The 21155-nt window shown below is 34.4% G+C and overlaps 1 protein-coding gene across 3 annotated transcripts in view; it reads left to right on the top strand.

The window, feature by feature from the left end:
• The window catches only part of ARHGAP32 (Rho GTPase activating protein 32), a 202262-nt gene that overhangs the window by 30808 nt on the left and 150299 nt on the right, over window positions 1-21155 (top strand). For 2 of the 3 annotated variants that reach the window (XM_012470115.3, XM_012470117.3), the window contains exons 2-4: window positions 2281-2372; window positions 3241-3282; window positions 3643-3727. In XM_012470115.3, the coding sequence (XP_012325538.1) occupies window positions 2281-2372; window positions 3241-3282; window positions 3643-3727 (219 nt within the window). The remainder of the gene's footprint in view (window positions 1-2280; window positions 2373-3240; window positions 3283-3642; window positions 3728-21155) is intronic. The other variant, XM_012470116.3, reaches the window with a different exon arrangement.

Genomic DNA, 21155 nt, shown 5'->3' with positions numbered 1-21155 from the left:
ATAGGCTAGGCAGGTGTTCTCGTTTTCTCTTTAGATGTATTTAGGAACAGTGGCCTACCTAGCTAGCATGTAGAGCTTGTTTTCAAAAGAAAGTTAACATTTCAATTTCCAGTCTGCCAAATAAAGTAATCACCATTTATTAACTCAGTCTAGTGGATTCTTTTTTATTCTTTTATATTTTTAAGTTAATTTATGAATAATACAGAATAGTGAAAAGCCACTTTATTAGAAGTTTTAATGCTAATTTAAACTTGGAAAACCTGTTATGTAAAGTAAATTTTGCTGCACAAACATCATAAAAGATCAAAGAGTATTGTCACACTTCACTTTTTTTTTTTTAATGGCAAAACCAGGTGATCGAGGTTGTTGCAGAATAGTGCATGAAAAAGTACTTTCAGTTGAATGACCAACTGGAGGAGAATACTGTGTTTCCTTTTCTTGTCCTTAGAAATATATTGTTCATTCAATTCTTAATACTCAATACTATATTCATCTAGGATATTATAATTAGTCTGATATATCATGTAGGTGATTGTATTGCCATCTTTATTAGAGTCTAGAATGCTGATGTCCCTTTGTACTCACCTTTTCATGTATCTAATCATTGTATCTTTCTTTGTCAATGTTTTTCTCTTTTCTGTAAGTGAAAGAAAATGAAAACTATTGAATGAGTGAATGTAGGAAATGCATACTAGAAATGTGTCTCCAAGCCTTTTAAATACCTTCTTGAAAGATGAGGCAACAATTTGGGCAACACAATATAAAAACTGGATCATAATTTATTTCACCGTGCCACCAACTTTGTAGGACAGGGGTTTGTGAACTTTACCTTGTTGGCTGCCTGTCCCTGTTTTTGCAAATGAAGTTTTATTGGAACATGGCTATGTTTGGTCATTTACAAGTGGCTACTTTTACACTACAATAGCAGAATTGAATAGTGGCAAAGATAATGTGGCTCACAAACCTGAAGTATTTACAGGCTGGCTCTTTAAAAAAAAGTTTGCCAACCTCTTTTCTAGGATATTGTCTCATTTTCCCTTTTTTAAAATATACTTTTTATTTTAGTCTTAAATTTTTTTTAGTATGTAGGGTATAATTGAATGATGAGTATTGATGAAATAATACCTAGGATTATGAAATAACTTTGTTTCAATATAGAGGAAAAATAAGATAAGATGCTGTCTTATATTTATAAAAAGATTCAGTGAATCTATATGATAGCTGCAAGATGGAATGAGTTCTATTTCATTACTAAAGAATATAGTAATACTCTGTTTTCTTTGGGAGAGCTCTAAGAAGGAATAAAAATACATCTGTGAAGGCTTGATCATGAAATATCAACCCTTATAAATAGTTAAATATACTAAGAAAAAAAGCCCTCGTAAACGAAAATTGAACCCAGCACACTGTGATGACATAACAAGGGCTGATTCTCATAAATTCATACATTGTTACCTTATCTTTGAAAAGCCCTATTAAAAAAAATGTATCTAAACTGTCTTGGGTTTTTTTCTCACAAGAACATTACAAAAGTTAAGGTTGTGATTCTCCTCCCAACTTAGTTTAACTGCTTATCCCACATTATTCTCACCTATTGAATCATATGGCATGGGCTATCATAATTCAGCTTAAGTTTTTTTAAATTATAAATCACAGGTATTATAGCACAAATTTTTGTTTTTAAGATAGATATTTTGACTTCACTTTTATTTTGTCCAGAGTGTTAAGAACTTTTTGATTTTTCATTTTGTTTTTTAAAAAATGATATACCTGATTGTATCACTGAAGTTAAGAATTCACCACTATGAAAACTATGACAGACTAAGGAGTAATTTGGAAGTATTATATACATGTCATGTTCAGATTTTGGTGTGAGAAATACATGTTTTAATCTCTTAATTTCTATGTTTACTTTACCATTTTAATGTCTATTATTTTAGCCAAGGTTATTTTATTCCAACAACTTTGGGGGGAGATTTTAATATGTATTGAGACACATAATAGCTGGTTTTAAAATTTGATTACAAAAGCGTGAAAATTCGTATTCTCATAGAAGAATTTCCCTTACACAGTAAACCTGAATATTTAAGTTAGGTGAGTAATTATATTCTTAACAATTAAAACTCAAGTAAGTTATAATTTTAAGAAGAGATTATTAAACCAAGATATATTTTGTAGGTACAAAGTCAGCAGAACTATTAACATAAACTATAATCTGCTTTTTAAAAAAAGTATAATACTGAAGAAATAGTCATAAATATTTTGTCTTTATTTTTTAAGGCAAGAGGCGCAGATGTTCCTGAGATTCCTGGAGATCTTACTCTTAAGACATGTGGCAGTACAGCCAGTATGAAGGTTAAGCATGTGAAAAAGTGAGTATAGCTTTACAGTGGGTTCTAAATGAATTCCTATAAATGGAAATAAATTCTTTAGTTTTCTTAATACTTTTATTTAGACTTTTTACAAAAATATGCTCTTACTGCACAATTGTTAATTCTAAAATTATGACTCAGCAGTTAGTGGAATAGGCCTACAGCTTATCCATTCATCTAAACTATATTTTATTTTTGTTCTTGAAGCAACGTGTTATTTTCTGTTATGTTGTATTTATTTGAAAGGGACAATCTAACTATGTCATTCTTGGTACCTTTAGTTCATGCTCTCATTCTTTCAGAAATACCGTCTTTATTGTTTGAGTTATGAGTTTGTTAGATTTCAGGTTTACCTTTGAGAAGCATGAAATAGATGCCAAGAGTTGACTGTTAAGTGAAATACAGGTTGAGCATCCCTAATCTGAAGATATGAAATCCAAAGTGCTCCAAAATGTGACACTTTTTGAATGCCAGCATGGTAGCACAAATGGAAAATTTCACACTTGACCTTATGTGAGTGTTTGCAGTTAAAATTTTGTTTCATGCACAAAGTTATTTAAAATGTTGTGTAGTATTACCTTCAGGCTCTGTTTAAAATGTATATGAAATATAAATGAATTTTGTGTTTAGACTTGGGTATTAGCCCCAGGATATCCCATAGATATATGCAAATATTCCAAAATCTGAAAAAATCTGAAACCCAAAACTGTTCTGGTCCTAGTCATTTCAAACAAGGGCTATTCATCCTGTACCTGAAGGTATCAGTTTTAAACAGGAAAACCATCATTTCACTTGGTAGAGTTAGATAGCTATGCTTCATGTGTAAGTAGAGGAAAGACAAGGATAAAAATGTTCATTCTGCGTCCAGGTCCACCACTCCGGGACTGATGGGCTGTGACAACATTCACAGGTAAAATCTGGTTTCGTACTTTGTGTTGAGAATGCTGCTTCCGGTTAGAAACTGGCTGTTCACAGTTTCCATAACATTTGCTGAAAGTAGCAGTGTTTCAATGGACATTGACTTGGGTCAAAATTAGGAGATTATGGTGATGCTTTTTTTATTTTTTATTTTGATCTGTACAGTAAATATAGTATTCATTTGATTCAGTATATTTTTAAGAGGATTTGTGTGGATATGTGTGGCTTGTGCGCATGTGCTCATTAAATATTTTTGCTTGCATGAGCTCTTAAATCCATTGTATTTTCCCCTTACACTTAGTAATTTTTACTATTTCACTGTCTTGTTTCTTATTTATTTCATGTGTTTCAGATTACCCTTCACTAAAGGTCACTTTCCAAAGATGGCTGAATGTGCGCATTTCCATTATGAGAATGTTGAGTTTGGCAGCATACAGGTATATTGAAATATTTCTTAGGTTCTGAATTAAAATTTACACATCTACCTTTATATGCTTATCTATATATCTATATCTAATAGATGACACTTTGAAGTAGTTTTTTTTAAATTGATGTCTTATTGGTGAGGTAAAAACTTTTATTCTCTTCTATTGACAAATACTTGATGTCAAGTTGACATATAAAAGTAACCATCACACTAACATGTATCAGTTAAGGAAAATCAATTCTATCCCCCTCTCTTTTCCTTTATCATGTCCATATGTCCATGGCTTTGTGTAGTGACTTTTTATTCTGAAATTATGTAACCTTGTCTTAATTAATTATTGTGAGCTTTGATACTTGGTAAAGTGTTCTCATTTTATTCTTCTTTTTCAGAAATGTCTTTACTGTTATTGCCTTTGCATTTACATATAAATTATTGAATCTAACTTGACATCAAGCTAAATACTTTGCTTTTATTATGTCATTGGCAGCTTAATGTGAAAAAACTATAAAACCTTTAAAAATAGCCAGATGATGGTTATCTTAAAAATTACATTTTCTCAGGGGAACAAAGCCACTCTTTATGTTGTCTTTCAAATAGGCTAATAGAAAAAACAAAGTCTTGATTTCTACCAAAACATTTCTATCAAAGTCTTGATTTTACCTCCTGTCCTTGCCCTAACTCCACCCTCTCTCCAGAAGAAAACTCATGAGACATAATTGATTTGTGTCACAGTGTGCTGCTTTTTGTAATTTTATTTCATAAACAAGTGAGATGAATTAGATCTGTAGGATTTATGAAAGTGAAGAACATTTCTATTTCAGATAAATTGACAGTTTATGCTGTGACATCAAACAAAGGATATCTTGTTCCATTAGTGTATATATCCTTGAGATTGCAGTTCTCATGATAAATTTCCTAGGTCAGGAAGAGCTGACTAAAAAAACAGTAATGAATACATTTTTCACTTTGTGACTGTTAAGCATTTGATCTATCTGTTTGAATGATTTAGTTTACTCAGCTTGCAATTTAGGTAAATTATTTTCTACTTACTTTATTTTGCTTTTTTTAAAAAAATCTTTACAAGGTTGAATGAGCTCTTTTGGAGGTAGTAAATGCTGCGAGGAGTTTTAGCAAAGTGAAAAGAAATAAGAGGCTAGAGATCTAAAACCAGACCAAAAAATATTTAAATGTTAACATTATATGAAAGGTTAGGAATTCTCTAAAGTGTCTGAATTAAATAAAAACAAAACTATTAATGGTAAACATTGTATAATGGAATAGAAAAAGCATTGGTCTTAGTTCACAAACATAGATTCTAATTTTCTTTTTGTTTCTTAGGAAGTTTTTGACCTTGGGCAAGTAGCTTAGCCTCTTTGGTTTTATTTCCTTTATGAGGTGAATGGGTTGTACTAAATAGTATCATAGTTCTAAACTTTTATTATTTTATATTTAAAGAGTTTATAATGGCTGCATTGAGGATGTGGTTGAGAATAGACAGTTGTTACTCAGCTGCGTTTGGGTCTCCTGAGATTTTGTTAAATGCCTGCTATTAGAGTCCAGTCCTCTTAATTGGAGAACTGTGTCTAATTTTTATGGGGAGAACACATTAGGTAGACTTTCTACCAGTGAATACACTGTAATCTTCATTTTAGAGGGTCACACCATGTTTCACTTTCTCCATTGCTCTTACTTCAACCCTGTAAAACATTCCATTACTCAGGCAGAAGAGGGAAAAAAGATGTGATACTAACTCAGTTTGTGACCCTGCATATATGAGGTGTATGAGTGAGATGTTTCAGGATTGTATTGATTGACCAGGAGGCCTCTGGAGTATGGAAGGTAGAGGTGGTTCAAAGAAAATCAGCCCAGCTGCAGCTTGCTGAGCCACACCAGAATCTCCTTTCTGTGTTGACTGTGCTCTGTTTGGCACACCTCTCCTGCCAAGTTTTGTCCTGCCTCTGTTCTGTGTCTTTGGAGACTGGCCTCTATATACCACATCTACCAGTTTTGCTTGCTTTCTGCTTCTGGATGAATTTAGCCCATGTCAGATACTATCAGGAGGAAAATGTTAGTTTCCATTAACTGAATTGCACAGCAAAAGAACTATAATAGCATCCTGGCTTGACTTACATGCTTATGTTTTTTTATCTTGGGTTGCTGTTCTCCCTTAGGCTGGTATAAGGTTTTACATTTTTATGGACTGATTGAATTCCATTTAAGGAAAAACAAAACCAGTTATACTAACTTCTAAACAATCCTATGTTCTCTTTGTTACAAGCAGTTAAAATAAAGTTCATATGTCTCAGTTCTTATTCTTTATCATTTTATAACCATCTTGCTTTTTACATAGGTAAATCTTAGCACATTTGATTCTAAACGTATTTATTGAAAATGAATTCTTTATTTTCAGTATAAGGTTGGAATATGTTCTAAAGAGAAAACAAGTAAGAAAACTTAGTAAAAGATATCAATAATAGATAATCAGTTGTATGCTGGGCCATTCTAGTATAAACCAGTAGGTTATTCATACTGTCAATTGGCCAACTTCATTGTTGCTTTTTAATATGTACCAAATTGTGGGATATTCTGCAGCCACATACCTTTTCTTTTTTACTCTGATCTTAGACATTTCTCTTAGATTTACAGATGTATTGTCTTTATGTTTATAGCCCTTCCTTCTCTTCAGATTTTCAAAATTTGTAATTGCAATTGGCCATTGTATTCTAGTATGACAGAAGATGTTAACATCGTCTAAATTTTAAAAATCCAGATGAAATAATCCTTAACTTTGGGACTTTTAGTTCTGAAATGAAATAGTTATTTATAATCCTGTGTGTTAGAAATTCCAATGACCAATTTTATTTAGTCTGAAAGACACAGTTGCTTAAAAAACAATTTAGACATAAGTCATTACTTTTACTGGGTCAGCACTGTCATTACCATATAATGACATATAATGTACAAAGGATATTTTTATGACTTCTCCTTTGAATTCCAGCCTTGTACATCCAGCTGACTTCCCTGCATCTTCACTTGGATGCCTAATAGCACCTCAATCATTGTGGCGTGCCCAGAACAGTCTTTCAGGCCTGCTCTTTCTGCTGACTTCCATCTTGGTAAACAGCAACTCTATCCTTTCAGTTCCTGAGGCCAGCCAAGAGCCATGGAGCATCTTGGACTTCTCTCTTTCTGTTAGTCCTCACATCCAGTCCATCAGCAGATTTTTTGGCTTCATCTTTAAAATAAATCCAGAATCTAGCATGCCTACCTGCTTCTCTGCTGTCACTTTACACTAAAGCATTGTCTTGGGGAGGATTATTTCAATAGCCTTCTATAGTTGGCACAACAGCAAGAACGAATGATTCTTTTCTAAGTCTAATCATGTCACTTTTTAAAAACTCTCTGGTTACTTCTCATGTTATTCAGAGTAAAAGCCAGATTTATTAAACTTTTCTACAAGGATTTACAGAATGCATCCTTACCTTTCTGACCTCATCTTTCTTCTCTTCCCCTCAGACAGGGTGATCCAGCCACAGTGGCCTCTTTATTTTCTGCCAGTATGCACATCCCCTTCTCAGGGCCTTTGTACTTTTTGTTTCCTCTACTTAAAAAATGCTTCTCTAGGAGAGCCACACACCTTGCTGCCTCCCCTGTTAAAAGTACTTACTCCAGTGCTATCTTTTTAGACTGCACCTTCCTTACATAAGATTGCAGTTCTAGTCACCAGCATTCCTCATCTTCCTCTTGTTGTTTATTTCCCTTCATACCACTTAACACTATTTGGCCTGCTAAATATTTTATTATTTATTTTCTTCCCCTCAACATCTAGAACAGTGGTTGACACATAAAAACTACTCAATAAATATTTGTTCAATGAATAATAGATGAATGAGATGAATGGACGAATGAGTTTACGTTTGAAGAAGAGATAAAATTGGTTTTTAAATGCTGTTTTACTGATTTGTTTTTATTAATCATTTTAAATTTGTTTTTATATGACAAGAATATATATTCCTAAAGCATGTTTGTTTATTATAAAACAAATTATGTAGCTATCCTGTTTAAGTCTCAGTTTGGTACCTTCAGTTGTAATGTGTGGTATAGTTGTAGGGTGTATATAGTATTATGCTGAAGAGATAGGAGCTGGTGTGGTGTAGAATGGGTATAGCCAGCTGGTAGTGTGTTCTCATCGGGCTGTACTCTCTTAATCACTGGGTAGATCTGTAGTTAGTCTTAGTCTTGCTTTCCTTATCTTTACACTGAAAAGGAAGTACGTATCCTGGATACACTAGAATACTAGGTGACAGCTAATGTTCCTTCGAGCTAAGAAATTGTAGATGAACTGTAAGTTCTGACTGAACTGAGGTTGTGATAAGGTGAAGAGGAAAACAGATATAAAAGCACAGGGGAGGAGAGATTGTACCATGCCATATTCTTATTTTAGTCTACTTCCATAGAACTTGAATAAGCTATACATATCTGTAAAAATTAGTACAGATAATTGCTCATGTCATAGAAGTAGCTTCTTGAAACATCTTTATATTCCTGGGATACATTATGCTGAGGGGTGTGTGTGTGTGTGTGTGTGTGTGTGTGTGTGTGTGTGTATTCCTTTTTTATACTCTACTAAGATTTTATAATTTCTGCATCTGTGTTTTATTGGTGAAGTTAACCTGTATGCTGTACTTGTCCACTAGCCTAGCCTAAGTCTGGGGAATTTCTACTCCCCATCCCATTCCCCACCTCTTTTAAATAAATGCACTGGAATAGTTTGTGTTAATTGGAATTACCTGTTTTTGAAGGGTTAGTAGAATTTTCTTGTTAAAAACTTTTGAAACTGATTCCCAATTGGGTCCTTAATCTTTACCATCTTTACTTACCGTTTCAATTTGTGATTTGATTATTGCTCATTAGGTTCTTTTGTGTCTCCTTAGATCAATTTTTATCATTTATATTTTCTAAAAAATTGTTCATTTGATGTAGCTTTTCAAATTTATGGGTTATAAGTTGTACACAAGATACCCTTAAATCTTGGTCTTATCAAGGAACCAGCTTGTGATTTTACTGATCAGCCAAAGTTTTTTTTCTTTATATTCATACCAATAATTTCTAAGCATAGCTTTCCTTTCATTTGTTTCTTCAATTGAAAGTTAAGTTTTTCTTATATGTGTATATTTTTTTCCTAGAAAAAAGTTGAGAATAATGTGTATTATATACTAGGACTTGCCTTTCAAAGAGTAGCTTTGTCATAAACCAACTTTGTCAAATATTAATATTATACTACATATGCCACTTAATCTCTTCTGCAATAGGTATTATCATGATTCATTTGTTTTTAGGCATTAATTTTTAATAAGTGCATTTCAGTTTGGGTATTTTCCTGTGACTAGTACTTTGGGCAAATTCTACAGGTTTTGATGTATAAATGTCTAATGTTTTGTTTAGAGAAATTTAAATTTCAAACAAAAGATAAGCAATTACTAGAATGGGTTTTTTTTTTAAGTAAAGCCACATGTAGTTTAAAATTCTGCAAATTTATTGTTATTGCACTTATTTTTCCTGTTGTATTATTTTGCAGTCCAAAAACAAAGATTAATTCACATTTTACAAAGTATTTTTCAGTAAGAAGCTGGGAAAAGAAATCTCTTGTAACATGCAAAGAAATGACTGGGGTGTTGGGTCTGATCAGTTGAGGCGGCACTGTTCCTGTTGTACTTTGTGTTGTACCGCCATCTAGCGTATAGGATGGTAAAAAGGATAAGCTGGATTTGTATTTTCTTTATCATCCGATTATCTGAAGTTACCACTTGATGTGCTTCTTTTTATCCAATTTCGTACAAAACATTAAGTTAAATTAACCTGAATGGTCGAGTTCAGGTTTTTGCATAAATAAGGAATAGGAAAAGTATGAATTTAATACCTGTGTCTTGAGCTTTCTGTATGCAAGCTTCCTGTAGGGGGCTTGAAAATACTGTTGTGGCTTTCTGTCATTAGATGCATTTCTGCCTTGATACTGAGAAATGTGGAAAAAAGTAGTTAAGTTTGACCTGAGTGTAGGAATGTTGAGGTGTAATAATACAAAAAATTTTAAAAGCCTGAAGTTTCATTTAAAATGAAGTAATCAGAATTGTAATAAAAATACAAGCCAATATTTATTGAATGTTTTGTCTGAGCCAGGTATTATACCAAATACTGTTTACACATTGTCTCAATTATGTTTCACAACAATTTCAGGTACAGAAATTTAGGTAAATCCTCATTTGTAAAATAGAAATAAATATATCCATTCCAACTATATCACAAAACACTATGGGAATTAACTGACATAATAATTGTGGAGTACATTTTAAAGTACTGTAGAGAAAGGCAAAAGTTCTAAAGAAGTGCTTAAAGTCAAAACATCATCTTTAAAATGTGGAAAATCGTACTTGTCCTGATGACCCAAGGACAGTGTTGTGAGGATTGAGACAGTGAATACCGACTTTACCAGAGTACTTTACCATCAGCTAAGCTTTCACCATTAATAAAAATAAATTAATGAAAGGTTATCTCTCCCCGTTTTGAGACACTTGCAGTTTGAAAAATTAATTTGTTCATATTTTCAGTTTAAAATAATCTTATACAGAAGTACTGTTACTACACGTGTAATCATTTGAAATAAAAGCCATGCTAATTTTATTCTCACCCTGACTACAAAGTTTAGTTTTCCTCAAATCAAAAGAAATAAAAATCTTAGTCTTACTTTTCTGCATGTTTTGTAGTACTACTCCCTCTTATACAGGGAAATCATTGTCCTTTCAGGAGAGGATTTGAAATGAAATGTTCAGGTAGTGAGTTAGCAGTACCACTGTCGTCTCAGTACTGGATTTTAACAGTATCTCATTTGAGATTATTCAGTCCAAGAATTAGATGTGTAAAAGTGGTTGGACTGTGAAAAAATATATCTGTAGTGGAGTCAGTCATAATTTACGGGCAGTTTACTTATAGTACTGTTGAGTCTAAGGCATTGAAGAGTCTGAGATGTTTTCCTACTAGTAAGCTAACAAGTTGGCTTGCCACAATTATGGACACACTACACACACTCTCAGTGTCTTTCTCTTTCTCTGTCTCTGTGTAGCCTCCCTTTCCCTCAGCAGAAACATGAAGTCTCTGGTCCAGAAATCATATCCTCCTTTACTTGAAAAGTAACTTACGTTGGTTCCCTAGACCCTAGTTCTCCATAGAGTGACGTGGTGACAGCCAGAGAAACCCTGTATTTACAAGTGGGATTTGGTACCACAAGAGAAGAACTCTGCACTTATGAAACTTGAAGCTTATAAAGGAATAGCAGCATTCCTGCCCATTCTCCTTTCTCGAGATGGAGAGAGAGGGACCTTTGCTCTGGAATGTAAATAAATCTCTGGGAAAAAGAAGCAAAGATCTCTGTTTCACAAACACCCTGTAATGTAAACATGACTGGGGGGAGAGTGAAAACTTTTGTCTCTGGAGGGCTCCATCTTTAGGGTTACTGGGTTAAGTTCAGTCACATAGCCCAGGTGCCAGTGCTCTTTGCTTAGAAAGCCCTGACCATGCTGAAATGTGAAAATATGTATGAAGCAGTTTCCTGACAAGTATATGTTCTTGAGTGAGCATCAATAAGATGAGGGATTTGATTCTGTTGTTGTGTTATTTGGTCTCCTTTTGCATGTATTTTTCATGTGGTGAACATCACAGTGAACTGATCATGAGTCCAATGTTTAAAGATGAACACATCAGTTACTTTATCTGATACTCAGCTGAGAAAACAGTGCTCTGTTCCAACTCTGGAAAGAAAAACTGTTAGGTCTGTTAAGATGCTTGTAGGTCTCTAGCTTTTTCCTGATAAATTTGAAGGGTAATTTGCCTTTTATTGATTTTTGCTTTATATGCTAGAATTAGAACTTATTTCACTTATTAACCATGTAATATGTAATTCTACCATAGAATTATTCTTCCTCTTGGCATCCTGAACTCAGTAGTTTTGAAGTAGTGTTTTCAGTGTCTTATGGGTGGACCACGTAATATTATACAACAGATACCATTTTTTGTGTCTCCACATCTGCTAGCCAGGCTGTGAGGTGAAAGAAAACTTGTTTACAAACCCCATAGGTATGACACAGTGAAATTGCAGCCATTATAGAACTACAAAAGATGAATAATAGAAAAGAACTCTTTCTGTGTTCCATTTGCAATCTGTTGATTAAGTTTTGGTGAATGGTTTCTTATGTGGGTGGGTGGTATATTTTTACTCTGTTCTATGCTACTGATTTCCATTTTCCATATGGAGAGAGAACTTTTCTGAACATTTGAAGACTTGCTGAATAGAGTTGTATTTTTAAAGATCCTAACAACACTAATTGTAATTGGTTTCCGTGGTGATAGAAAAGTGAATTTGATGCAGGAAAAATAACTCCAAAGATAGATTTGGAAGAAATTTAGAAATATGGGATTTGGAAATCTCATTTGCCATTTCTAATAGATGAAGTACTGAAATATTATTAAATTGAAAGAAGCAAAAATTATTTAAATAATTGAGTTCATGTCATAAATTTCTACAGGCAAACGTAGTTCAGTATTTCATAGTGCATAGTCTTTGTACCTATAGTTCAGGTACTGCATAAAATACATTAATGTTCAGACGTGTATAGGGTGTATTAAAACCCACAGTTCACTTAGGATAGTTTTACTGAATATCTTGTATGTGCTAGCCACTTATGTGAGTACCACCGATGAAGTAGATAGTCTTTCCTCAGAGAGAACAAGTGATATACCAGTAAATGTAAGAGAAGAACAATGTTATAAATGTTGTAAGAGTCTTTGTAGGTATTCAGTGATATTTATAGGTATACCTACTTTGTAGGTATTCAGATTATGTCCTGTGGCATTCAAAAGTCTTCACCTTTATTGAAGATTGAATAGAATTTGGATATGCAGAGACAGAGGTGAAGAACCCTCAGCCAAGGAAAAATAGTACAGACAGTGTGTTTTCATTGTTCAGTTCCCACTTATAAGTGATACCATCAATTACTTTCTTAGTAAGAACTGAGAAAGGATTGCAGGATTTTAAGAAGAGAGTACCATGATCAATGTGTTCTGGAGATGGAGAGAGACCATTTAGAATACTGTCGTAATTATCCAGAGGTAAGGATGCCTAGAACCAGGGAAGTAGCAGTGGGGAGTGAGAAAAAAGGGGATGACTGTAAGAGAAAAGTTTTAGGAGACATGAGAGATTAAGGAATCAAAGGTAAAAATGAGACCTTGAGCCTGGAATGTAAAAAGGGAGCATGTGTGGAAAGGAGGAGAAGTAGCAGAATCTAGGGTGATTAGGTTGGTCAGCTGGATGAATGGTAGTACAATTTGTTTACTTTGTGAATTCAGGAAGAGGAAGAGAATATGTGAGGAAAGACGAAGAAGTCAGTTTTGAAACTAAGCACCATATTTCAGGGAGACAATGTTTGTTTATTCATTAAGTACATAGTGATCCCTACTTAAATCTCAGGTACACTTGGCCCTTGAACAACATGGGTTTGAACTGTGTGGGTCCACTCATATGTGAATTTTAAATAATAAATATGTTGGAAATTGTTTTAGAATTTTGCAACAATTTGAAAAAACTTGCAGATGAACCATGTAGCCTAGAAATTTGGAAAAAAACCTAAGAAAAAGGTATGTTATGAATGCGAAAAAATATATAAATACTAGTCTGTTTTATAACTTACTACCATAAAAATACACAAATATATTATAAAGAGTTAAAATTTATCAAAACTTACATAAACACAGACTAACCATGGTACGATTCCTAGGCAAGAGGAATGTAAGCAAACATAAAGGTGTGCAGTATTAAATTATAACTGCATACAATTTAATGTAGTACATTATGTACTACTGTAATAATTTTGTAGCCACCTCCTGTTGCTATTGTGAATTCAAATGTTACAAGAACCCATTTAAAACACTGTGGGATGCTAATCATCTCTGTATGTGCATTGTGTATTGCTGTAAAAAGCAATCTTATATTTCTTCCACATTTTTCATTGTGTTTAGTACAATACCAAAAACATTGAATAACACCATGAGACTCATACAAAATGCTACTAGTGATGCTGGAAATGCTCCCAAGAAGCAGAGAAAAGTTATGACATTGTAATAGGAAGTAGAATTACTTGATATGAACTATAAATGAGGTCTATAGCTGCATTTGCCTGCCATTTCAAAGTAAATGAATCTGTTGTAAGGTCCATTATTTTTTTAAAAAGGAAATTAATGAACCTGTTATTGCAGCTATACCTGTAGTTGTGAACACCTTGCACTTTGTGTGGAATACCTTTTTTCTCATACTGAAAATGTAGCTTTCCTGTTGGTGCAGGATTGCTGTAAGAAGGGCCTACTTGTAGACTATAATACGATTTGAGAAAAGCAGTCATTTGCTTTCGATTTGTATTTTGATTTATATTTTGACACGTAAAGTAAAAGGAAGGTGGAGAAACTAAAGCTGGAGAATTTAATGCCAGCAAAGGATGGTTTGGTAATTTTAGAAAACGATTGGCTTTAAAAATGTCAGGGTAACAAGAGAGCCAGCTTCTGTCAGCCAACAGGCAGCAGATGAGTTCCCAGATACCATTAAGAAAATCATTGAGAAGAAAGGATATCTGCTTGGACAGTTTTTAGTGCACCATGAAGCAGCCAAATATTTGAATTTTTGGTGTCCCAGAAGGTGAAGAGAAAATGAAAGGGATAGAAAAACCTATTTAAAAAAAATAATAACTAAAACTTTCCAGTTTTTGCAGGCGATTCAGACATGCAGATACAGGAAACTCGGAAATTCCCAAATAGATACAATTCAAAACAGTCAAGGCACATCATAGTAAAACTGACAAAAGTGAAAGACAAAGAATTCTGAAAACAGCCAGAGAAAAGCATCTAGTCACTTATAAGGGAACCTCCATCAGCTCCATCAGACTAATGGTGATTTTTTTTTTTTTTTGAGATAGAGTCTCGCTCTGTTGCCCAGGCTGGAGTGCAGTGGCGTAATTTTGGCTCACTGCAACCTCTGCCTCCTGGGTTAAAGCAGTTCTCCTGTCTCAGCCTCCCAAGTAGCTGGGACTATGGGTGCAAGCCATCACCTCTGGCTAATTTTTGTATTTTTAGTAGAGACGGGGTTTTACCATATTGGTCAGGCTGGTCTCAAACTCCTGACCTCAGGTGATCCACCTGCCTTGGCCTCCCAAAGTGGCGGAATTACAGGTGTGAGCCACCATGCCCAGCCAACTAATGGTGAATTTCTAAGCAAAACCCTACAGGCCAGGAGAGAATGGGATGATATACTCAAAGTGTTGAAAGAAAGAAAAATGCCAGCCAAGGATTTTATATTCAGTTTATTTCTCCTTCATAAATAATATGCAGAGATAGAGGCAAAGAACCTCCTCATAAGAGAAGGAGAAATACAGTCTTTCCCAGAGAAACAAAAGCTGATGGAATTCATTACTGCCAGACTTTATCTCCAAGAAATGCTTAAGGGAGTCCTACACCTGGAAGCAAAAGGATGATATCTACCACCACGAAAACATACAAAAGTATAAAGCCCACTGGTAAAACAAACACACAAATAAGAAAGGGAAAGAACTCAAATCCTACCACTGTGGAAAACCACAAAACCACAATGACAAACAAAAAAAGAGAAAGAATAAAGGATATGCAAAACCACCAGAAATCAATTAATAAAATGAAAGGAGTAAGCCCTCACATATCAATAACAACCTGGAATAGAAACAGATTAAAATTCCCACATATGCTGCCTATAAGAAACTCATCTCACTTCTAACACGTATATAGGCCAGGTTGCAGTGAATCACTGGAAGCCAAGAGTTCAAGACCAGCCTGGGCAACAAAGTGGAACCCTGTCTCTACGAAATTAAAAAATATATATATCCAGGCACACCTGGTGTGCACCTGTAGTCCCAGCTACTTGGGAGGTTGAGGCAGTAGGATCACCACTTGAGACCAGGAATTTGAGGCCACAGTGAGCTATGATCATGCCACTGCAGTGCAGCCTGAGTGACAGAGTGAGACCGTGTTTCTTAAAACAAAATCATACAGACTGAATATAAAAGGATGGAAAAAGATACACCATGTAAACAGAAACCAAAAGCAAGTAGGAGTAGCTATACTTATATCAGATCATACTGTGAGTCAGAAGTGGTAAAAAGAGACAAAGAAGGTCATTTTAATATAAAGGGATCATTTATCATTATCTTCTTGTTCAGCAAGAGGATATAACAATATTAAACTTATATGCATCCAGCATGGGAGAACTCAGATATATAAAGCAAATATTATTGCATCTATTGGGAGAAATAGACTCCAATGCATTACTAGTGGGGGATTTGAACACTACACTCTCAGCGTTGGACAAACCGTCTACACAGAAAATTAACAAAGACACATTGGATTTAAACTGTACTTAAGACCAAATGCACCTAACAGATATTTACAAAATTTTCATCCAGTTGCCATAGAATACACATCATTGGCACATGGAACATTCTTCAGAATACACCATATGTTAGGACACAAAAGGAGTCTCAACAAATTAAAAAAACATTGAAATCGGCTGGGCACAGTGGCTCACACCTATAATCCCAACACTTTGGGAGGCTGAGGCAGGTGGATCAGGAGGTCAGGAGTTCGAGACCAGTCTGGCCAACATAGTGAAACCCTGTCTCTATTAAAAATAGAAAAAATTAGCTGTGTGTGGTGGTATGCACCTGTAATCCCAGCTTCTCGGGAGGCTGAGGCAGGAGAATCACATGAACCCAGAAGGCTGAGGTTGCAGTGAGCCAAGATTGCGCCATTGCACTCCAGCCTGGGTGACAGTGCAAGACTCTGTCTCAAAAAACAACCAACCAACCAAACAAACAAAAAAACATTGAAATCATATCCAGTATCTTCTCAGACCACAAGTGGAATAAAACTAGAAATCAGTAACAAGAAGAGCTTTGGAAATTGTGCAACTACTTGGAAATTAAACAGTATGTTCCTGAATGGCCATTGGGTTAAGGAAGAAATTAGGAAACAAAAAGATTTTTTGAAGCAAATGAAAATAGAAACAACATTTCAAATCTTATGGTCTACATCAGAGCAATGCAATGAGGAAAGTTTATAATAATAAACACCTACATCCAAAAAGTAGAAAGACTTAAACAATCTAATGATCCACCTCAAGGAAGTAGAAAAGCAAGAACAAATCAAACCCATAATGAGTAGTAGGAAAGAAAGAAAGATCAGAGCAGAACTAAACAAAATGGAAACTAAGAAAAATACAAATGATCAACAAAATTAAAAGCTGATTTTGTGAAAAGATAAGCAAAATTGGCCAAACTGCTACTTAGGTTAACCAAGAAGAAAAAGAACACCAAAATAAAATTAGAAACGAAAAATACACATTGGCTGGGCATGGTGGCTCATGCCTGTAATCCCAGCACTGTGGGAGTCTGAGACAGGAAGATCACTTGAGGCCAGAAGTTTGAGACCAGCCTGGCCAACCTGGTGAAACCCCATCTCTACTAAAAATAAAAAAAACTAGCCAGGTGTGATGGGTGTGTGCCTGTAGTCCCAGCTACTTGAGAGGCTGAGACAGGAGAATCACTTGAACCCAGGAAGAAGAGGTTGCAGTGAGCCAGGGTTACACCACTGCACTCCAGCCTGGGCAACAGAGTTAGTGAGACTCTGTCTCAAAAAAAAAAAAAAGGAAAGAAAAGAAAAAAAATTGCATCTGATGCCACAGAAATACAAAAGGTCATGAGACTGTCATGATGAACTATACAGTAAGAAGCTGGAAAACCAAGAAGAAATGGATAAATTTCTGGGCACATACAGCCTCCTAAAATTGAACCAGGAAGACTTAGAAAACCTGAACGTACCAGTGAGGAGTAATGAGATTGAATTAGTAACAAAAAGTCTCCCAATGAAAAACTCAAGAATGGGTGGCTTTACTGCTGATTTCTGCCAAGCTTACAAAGTACTAACATCACTCTCCTCAAACTATTTCAAAGAATTGGAAGAGGAGAGAATTCTCCTTAACTCATTCTATGAGGCCAGCATTAGCATAACACCAAAACCAGAAACTACAGACCAATATTCCTGACAAACATAGATGCAAAAATACTTAAAGTACTTGCAGACTGAATCCAACAGCACATCAAAAATAAGACACCATGATCATGTGGGATTTATCCCAGGGATTCAAAAATGTTTTGACATACACAAATCAATAAACATGATACATCACATCAACAAGCTGAAAGACAAAAATCCATAGTTTCCTCTCAATGACACAGAAAAAGTTAACATGTTCAACAATCTTTTTGTGATAAAAAATCTTAACAAACTAGGAATAGAAGGAACATACCTCAACATAATAAAGGCCATAAATGACAAACCAACACTTAACATCATATCAAAAAGGGAAAAGATGAAAGCTTTTCTTCTAAGAGTTAAAACTAGACAAGGATGTCCACTTTTACCACTCTTATTCAACATAGTACTGGAATTCATAGCCAGAGCCATCAGGGAAGAGAAAAATAAAAAAGCATCCACATTGGAAAAGGGGAAGTTAAATTGTGCCTCTTTGCAAATATCATCTTACATTAAGAAAAATCTAAAAGACTTTACTAAAAAATTTTTGATCTGATATATTCCATAAAGTTGCAGATACAAAATTAACATACAAAAATCAGTAACATTTATATACACTAGTAGTGAAATAGCTGAAAATGAAAAGAAGAAGGCAGTCTTATTTACAATAACCAAATAAAAAGCAAACCTAGGAATAAATTTAGCCAAGAAGGTGAAAGATTTCTACAATTAAAACTATGTAACACTGATGAATGAAACTGAAGAGGACACAAACAAGTGGAGACATCTCATGCTCATGGGTGAGAAGAATTAATGTTGTTAAAATGATCATACTGTCCACAGCAATCTATAGATTCAGTACAATCTGTATGAAAGTATCAATGTCATTTTTCACATAAATAGAAAAAAAAATCCTAAAATTTATATGGGACCAGAAAAGAGCCTGAATAGCCAGTGCAATCCTGAGCAAAAGGAACAGTGCTGGAGACATCACACTACTTGTCTTCAAAGTATATGACAATGCCATTGTAACCTGAACCTAATGGCAATGGTACAAAAACAAATATGTAGAGTAGTGGAACAGAATACAAAACCCAGAAAGAAATCCATGTGTTTACAGCCAATTTAGTTTTTCATAAAGTAGCCAAAAACATACATTGACAAACGGCACCCTCTTCAATAAATGATGCTGGGAAAAGTGAATGTTCATATGTAGAAGAATGAAACTAGACCCCTGTCTCTCATATAAAATAGTCAACCCAAAATGGATTCAGGACTTAAACATAAGACCTGAATCTATAAAACTACTAGAAGAAAACAGGGAACACTTCTGGATATGGGTCTTGGCAAAGATTTTATGGCTAAGACCTAAGCACAGGCAACAGAAACAAAAATAGAACCTTTTGCACAGCAAGGAAACAATCAACAGAATCTGAAGAGATAACTGGTGGGGTGGGAGGAAATATTTGTAAATGATACTTCTTGAGGGAGTTATATAAGGAATTTGAACAACTCAACAACAAAACAAACAAAAACCAAAAAAAAAAAAAAAAAGGAAACCCACAAATCTCATAAAATAGTGAGCAAAGGATAAGATTAGAGTTCTCAAAGAAGATACACAGATGGCCAACAGATACATGAAAAATACTCAACATCAGTAATCATCAGGGAAATGCAAATCAGAAACCACAATGAGTTATTATCTTACTTCTGTTAGAATGGCAATTTTTTTGTTACAAAATATAATAGATGCCAGTGAGCATGCAGAGAAAAGGGATCTCGTAAACACTGTTGACAGGAATGTAAATGAGTACAACCACTATTTAAAACAGTATGGAGATTTCTCAAAAAACTAAAAATAGAACTACCATATGATCCAGCAGTTACACTACTGCAAATGTACCTAAAGGAAAGTAAATCAGTGTATCAAATTGATACCCACATTCCCATTTATATTACAGCACTATTTATAATAACAAAGGTATGGACTCAACCCATGTGACTCTCCACAGACGAATGGTTAAAGTGTGGTGTATATATGCAGTAGAATACTATTTGGCCACAAAAGAGAATGAAATTCTGTCATTTGCAGCAACATGGATGGAACTGAAGGTCATCATGTGAAGTGAAATAATACAGCCACAGAAAAAAAATATTGCATATTCTCACTATATTTGGGATCTAAAAAGCTTGATCTAATGGAGGTAGAGAGTCAGAATAACAGTCTGAGAAGGGGCAATGTGATGAAGAAGTTTGATTAATGGGAAGAAACATGCAGTTAGATAGAAGGTGTTAGTTCTAATGTTCAATAGCAGAGTAGGATGACGATAGTTAACAACCATGTATGTATATTTCAAAGTAGCTGAAAGAGAGATCTTGAAATGTTTCCAACACATAAAAATGGCAAATACTTAAGATGATGGAAACCCCAAATAACCTGATTTGATAATGACAGTTTCTGTGCTTTTAACAAAATATCACATGTAACTCACAAATATGTAAAATATTATGTATCAATTTAAAAATTACGCATTCAAAGACACTATCAAGAGAGTGAAAGGAACTCATTGAATGGGAATAAATATTTGCAAATCATATATCTGAAGCCACTTATATGTAGAACTACTACAACTCAACAACAAAAAAATCAACAACCCACTTCACAAATCGGCAAAGGGCTTGAGCAGATATTTTTCCAAAGAAGATATACAGGTGACCAGCAAACATATGAAAATATTCTAGCCTATTCATTATTGAAATGTCATTTTGAACTTACCTAGTGTTTTTGTAGAGCTATTTCTCCCTTCAGATCTGTCATGTTTGCTTTATATATTTTGGTGATCTTTTACTTGGTGCCTCCATGTTTATAATTGTTATATGTTTTTCATCAATTTTATCATTTCATCAATATTTAATGTTCATTTTTGTCTTAATATCTATTTTGTCTGATATTAGTATAGCTACCCAGGTCTTTTTGGTTATCATCTACATGGAATACAATTTTTCAGCTTTTCATTTTCAATGTATTTGTGTCTTTGGATCTAAAGTGAGTCTTGTAGACAGCAGGTAGTTGGAGAGTGTCTATTTTTAATCCATTCTCCATCTTTGCCTTGTGATTGTAGAGTTTGCTCTATTTACATTTGTAGCAATTACTCTTAAAGAAGGACTTCTGCTGTTTTGCTGTTTGTTTTCTATATGTCTTACAGTTTTTACCCCTCATTTTCTGTTACTGGATTCTTTCTTATTTAAGTGAATTTGTGACATGTTTTGGTTATCTTCTCATT

This window comes from Aotus nancymaae, unplaced genomic scaffold (assembly GCF_030222135.1).
Source record: "Aotus nancymaae isolate 86718 unplaced genomic scaffold, 86718_ANA_hifiasm-v0.15.2.pri h1tg000012l, whole genome shotgun sequence".
Lineage (NCBI taxonomy): Eukaryota > Metazoa > Chordata > Mammalia > Primates > Aotidae > Aotus > Aotus nancymaae.
Note: the sequence above shows the minus strand (reverse complement) of the source record. Positions and strands in the feature narration are given on the sequence as shown.